This window comes from Gekko japonicus, unplaced genomic scaffold, assembly GCF_001447785.1.
Source record: "Gekko japonicus isolate JY-2015 unplaced genomic scaffold, Gekko_japonicus_V1.1 scaffold201, whole genome shotgun sequence".
Taxonomy (NCBI): domain Eukaryota; kingdom Metazoa; phylum Chordata; class Lepidosauria; order Squamata; family Gekkonidae; genus Gekko; species Gekko japonicus.
The window spans coordinates 325,041-329,302 of record NW_015162480.1 but is presented as its reverse complement, the minus strand read 5'-3'; the positions used below and the strand labels follow the sequence as shown (position 1 = coordinate 329,302).

General features: G+C 44.3%; 1 protein-coding gene across 2 annotated transcripts in view; it reads left to right on the top strand.

Annotated features, from left to right (window-relative positions):
* Positions 1 to 335: 335 nt before the first annotated feature.
* Positions 336 to 4,262, top strand: part of LMAN1 (lectin, mannose-binding, 1) — a 37,612-nt gene continuing 33,685 nt past the window's right edge. For both annotated transcript variants that reach the window (XM_015405849.1, XM_015405848.1), the window contains exon 1: positions 336 to 543. In XM_015405849.1, coding sequence (XP_015261335.1) covers positions 342 to 543 — 202 coding nt within the window. In that variant the 5' untranslated portion in view covers positions 336 to 341. The remainder of the gene's footprint in view (positions 544 to 4,262) is intronic.

Below are 4,262 nucleotides of genomic sequence, written 5' to 3'. Positions count from 1 at the left end.
ACCCCATAACGAATTACAGCTCTGCCGTCCCCACAACAAACGCGCCCCCACAAGTCTGAAGTGACCGACAGGAGACTATCCAGTCGCTTTTAAAGGCGCGGGGAAGCTGTGGGCGGGGCGATCGCTGAAATAACGGCTCCGAGGCTCTCCTTCCAACGTACATTTCCTCAGTCTTGTGGGCCGGGCTGAGCGGAGGGGCGGAAACAATCCGGCCACGCCCCCTCTCACAAGTCGTTCCGCTCTTTGCCCTTTGCCCGCGGACCGGCCCCTCCTTCCCGTCCTCTCGGCCAATCAGGTAGCGCCCTGTTGGCTGAGCCGGGTTGCATGCAGCAGAGTCCAAGATGGCGGCGGTCTGGGTGCCGAAAGGGAGCCTGTTGGTGCTCTTCTGCCTGGGCAGCCGCTTGCTTCACGCCACAGACGCCACCGGCCAAGCGGAAAAGGGGCCTCCTTTGCCTCACCGGCGGTTCGAGTATAAATACAGTTTCAAGGGGCCGCATTTGGTGCAGGCAGACGGGTCTGTGCCTTTCTGGGTGCACTCGGGCAGTAAGTACCAGTCGGCAGAGCGTGGTGGGGAAGGAGCTGCGAGGCTGTGACTTGTTTTGAAAAACCGGAGTTCGGTTCTAGAGCACATTAGGTTATGGGCGAGGGCACCTGCGAGCATATGCAGAGTGCAGCGTCCTCACCATCGAGTCCGCTACGCACCTGGAATTAGAGACTGGGCTTTACAGGTCGGAGGAGTGTTTGCAGAGGAGCCTGTCCGCCTTCAGAAGCGAGCCATGACAACCTGGTGGAAGGAGAGGTTGGGGGATGAAGAAGCAGGCATATCTGACATTGGACCCATTTCTTCACTTCCTTTTGTATAAGTTACCTATCAGGCAGGTAGATGTCTGTAGGAGTCTCCCTTCCTCCAATATCTTCGTATTTATGTCTTCACACTGCTGCTGCATTAAGTACCCACTAATTTCATCTTGCAGTTTAAACCACACAGGCGGACAAGGGAAATGAGGACGATCTATTAAAAACGTTGGCCATGTAAACCTGTAGTCAGCTGATCTGTGGGAGAGAAGGTGGTTGCTCACAGAAATGATCTGGGTTAGGGCATGGCATCAGGGGCACTTTTGTGTTGTTCTCTGGTGTGTAGGATGGTGGCAGAAAGCCTGAAGGTACAAGTCTTAGCCGTGTCATACCTTAGAGAGTCCTAACCCAACTAATCGCTTTGTTGGTATGCCTTTTCATCTTTGGGGCAATGGCCTTACGAATGCAGGTCCATTGTGCCATTACTGTTTCTGCTGATATCTTTTTATATAGTGCCTCCATTGTGTGAGGTGACCTACAGAGGTGACTCAGCAGCTGCTTGGAAAAATGTGACTTTAAGGATAGCAGAATAGTTTTAGAATTTGTTGAGTAGTCCCAATACCCCCTTTCCCTTATGGAGTTGGTACTTACAAATTTCTGTCACTTATACATGAGGGTGCACCTTCTCTTATTTTTCTGATCTTATACTAGAACATGACATCTCCACCCATTGCTGCATATACATGCAAGTAGTATTTCTAAACTTTGACATACCTCAGAGTGCAAAAATGTTATGTGTATGTCTTCAGTGCAACAGACCACTGTAGGTGTGTTATTCTAAGTGCCTTCTCTACCTTAGCCTTTGTTACGCAAAACAAAGCATGGTTAATGACATAACTATGGTCTAATAAAGTTATAAGCCTTTCTTTTGGAATTATTAGGTAGGATTTGTGTCCTTTCTGATGCTTTAACTTAAGCAGTGCATGTGTTTCAACATGTTTCCAGAGTTCTATAGATCCTAGGGGCTGTTACAGACCTTGTTTAATGCTGTGCATCAGTATTGTGTTGCTTTCCCAAGGTTGGTGATTAGTGGCATCTTACATTACCAAGAAGTAAAGCACACCATATGGTGCTTCACTAACCTGCAATGGTGTCCCAATAACAGGTTTTATTCTTCAAATGCCTTCTGACAAACAAGCTGCTCTGTGTTAGTCTTGTTTGTTCAGGGAAGTCTGCCCATGCCCTTTAACCATTCTGTCATACACCTAGCAAGAAATCTTATGTCTGGTGGATTTTCCCACCCTTTTTCATTGGGGATTATGCCACTGAGGAGTTTAATGTGTGGGGGTAATTGCAACTGTGGTATAAGAGGATGTGATATAATAGGATGGTTGTAGTTCCATATCGGCTTGCATAGAATACAGGGGTGATTTGCCATCTTCTCAAAGTTATGAGCCAATTGTAGGGCTGAGAAAATTCTGAGATATTTATTTTAGTGATTTCAAAATATTCCTTGATTTTCTGCAGCTAATTTATCTTATGGCTAAAGGACAGGTGTAGGAGTTGCACACAACCGTGTTAACTTGAAGCCTACACGATTGCTTGAACATACTACTTAAGAACAAATGTATTTTTTCAACATAATATGTGACATAATACTTTGGACGGAAGTTTTTTATGCCATTTATCTATCTTTGTAGTTCTCATGGAACTACTTGCATTCTTAGTCTAATGACATTGTTGAAGTATAGTGGAACCATTACAGTCTTTATGATGATGTGTCACTGCTCACACAATTGAGAGACTGGCTTATAGTGTTTTCCATCTTGCCTAGCAGCCTCTTCCTCCAACTCCCCCCCCACACACACACACTTATAATCCTACCAAATAGTTTTTAAAAAGTTGCTGGCTACTCAGACTCTGTTTTGGTCCTGAATATATCTGGTTACTGTGGACTTTGATTTTTTTTTTTTAAGTTGCCCAAACGGCCGTTTGCAGCTTTCATAAGTGTTGTGTTGACTATTCTGTCATTCGTTAAACCTGTGCTTGAGTCATAAAGCAAGTATCTCCTAATAAGTTAAAAGAGGACTAGGCAGAAGCTCAGATTTAACACAGTAAGACTGAAAACCAGGTGGGGGAAATAATAGGAAAAAAACAACCCTGCAATCTGTAAAAGAAGGAATGTAATACTTCAGTGAATGCCTGCTGCTTAGTATAGAAATGTATCAGCAAGTCCTGACTTTGAGGGTGGAAAACAAAATGGGGGTTAAGAGTAAAGGAGAGAGATGCTTAATATGAACATTTATTGTAGCAATAATAATTATCGTATGACAGTGTGTGTCGTGTAGCCAGGAGATCCTACAATTGTCTGGCAGCCAGAAGTTTTAGCTCTTTTTATGTTATGCACCACTAGGTGGTGAGCTAGACTTGTTTTTTAAGGCAAGAGATGTTTCAGAGGTGGTTTGCCATTGCCTGCCTCTACGTCAGGACCCTGGTATTCCTTGGAGGTTGCCCATCCAAACGCTAGCCCAGGCCAACTCTGCTTTCCTTCCGAGATCTGACAAGACAGGGCTAGCCTGAGCTGTCCAGGACTCAGGGCATTTATTGTCGTGAAAGAGCATGATACCCATGCCATGACTGCATGACTGTTATTATGTACCATGTGAAGCTTTAGTATCTGTTCTGTCAATAATGACCTTGTAACGATTCCAGGTTTTATTGTGTGTGTGTCTTTAAAAGTGGTTTGTATGGATGTATGGCAGACTAGGATGCTGAACTCAGGGAAGTGAGATGATTGGTGAGTGACAGAGAGGGGGAGGGGTTTTGGAATGAATGCTGTGTGGATGAACGGATATGTCAGTCAAGAGTTACAGTTAAGGATGACAGTTAGAGAGTTCTGAGTTACAGAGTGGAGATACAGTTAGACAGTACAGTTAAACAGATAAGAAGAGGCTTCCCTGTGTGGGTTGCTTAGTTCGGAGTAAAACAGTTAGTCAGACAGCAGAGAGTGCTGTACAAAAGCAGTTAATATATTAGTTTTGTCCTGAGGTCTCTGTGTGAGACGGTTCCTGTGTGAAACATAAGAGAGAAGTCTGGTGTGTGTTAAGAAAAGTTAAAGCATAAAGAAACAGTGACCATATATGGCTAAAGGAAACTATTGTTACATAGTGACATGCCCAGAGCCCTGTCAGTGAAGAGAAAAGTGTGTGAAACAGCAAATAAATCTACTTTTATTTAAGATAACAGTTCTGAACGAAATTCCTCAGGAAATAACACATAGTCCTTCATGAATGCCTAGACCCTGGCCACATTACCAAACCAGAAGAAGAAATATATTATAGTAAGAGGCTGGGAAAGTCTTAAATTTCCCTGGTGGCGGCGAAAATACCCTATAGAGTAAAAACATAAGAACTTTTAAAGGCAAACCAGACCTCCCCAAATAAGAGGTCGTCACAAGTGGTGCATGG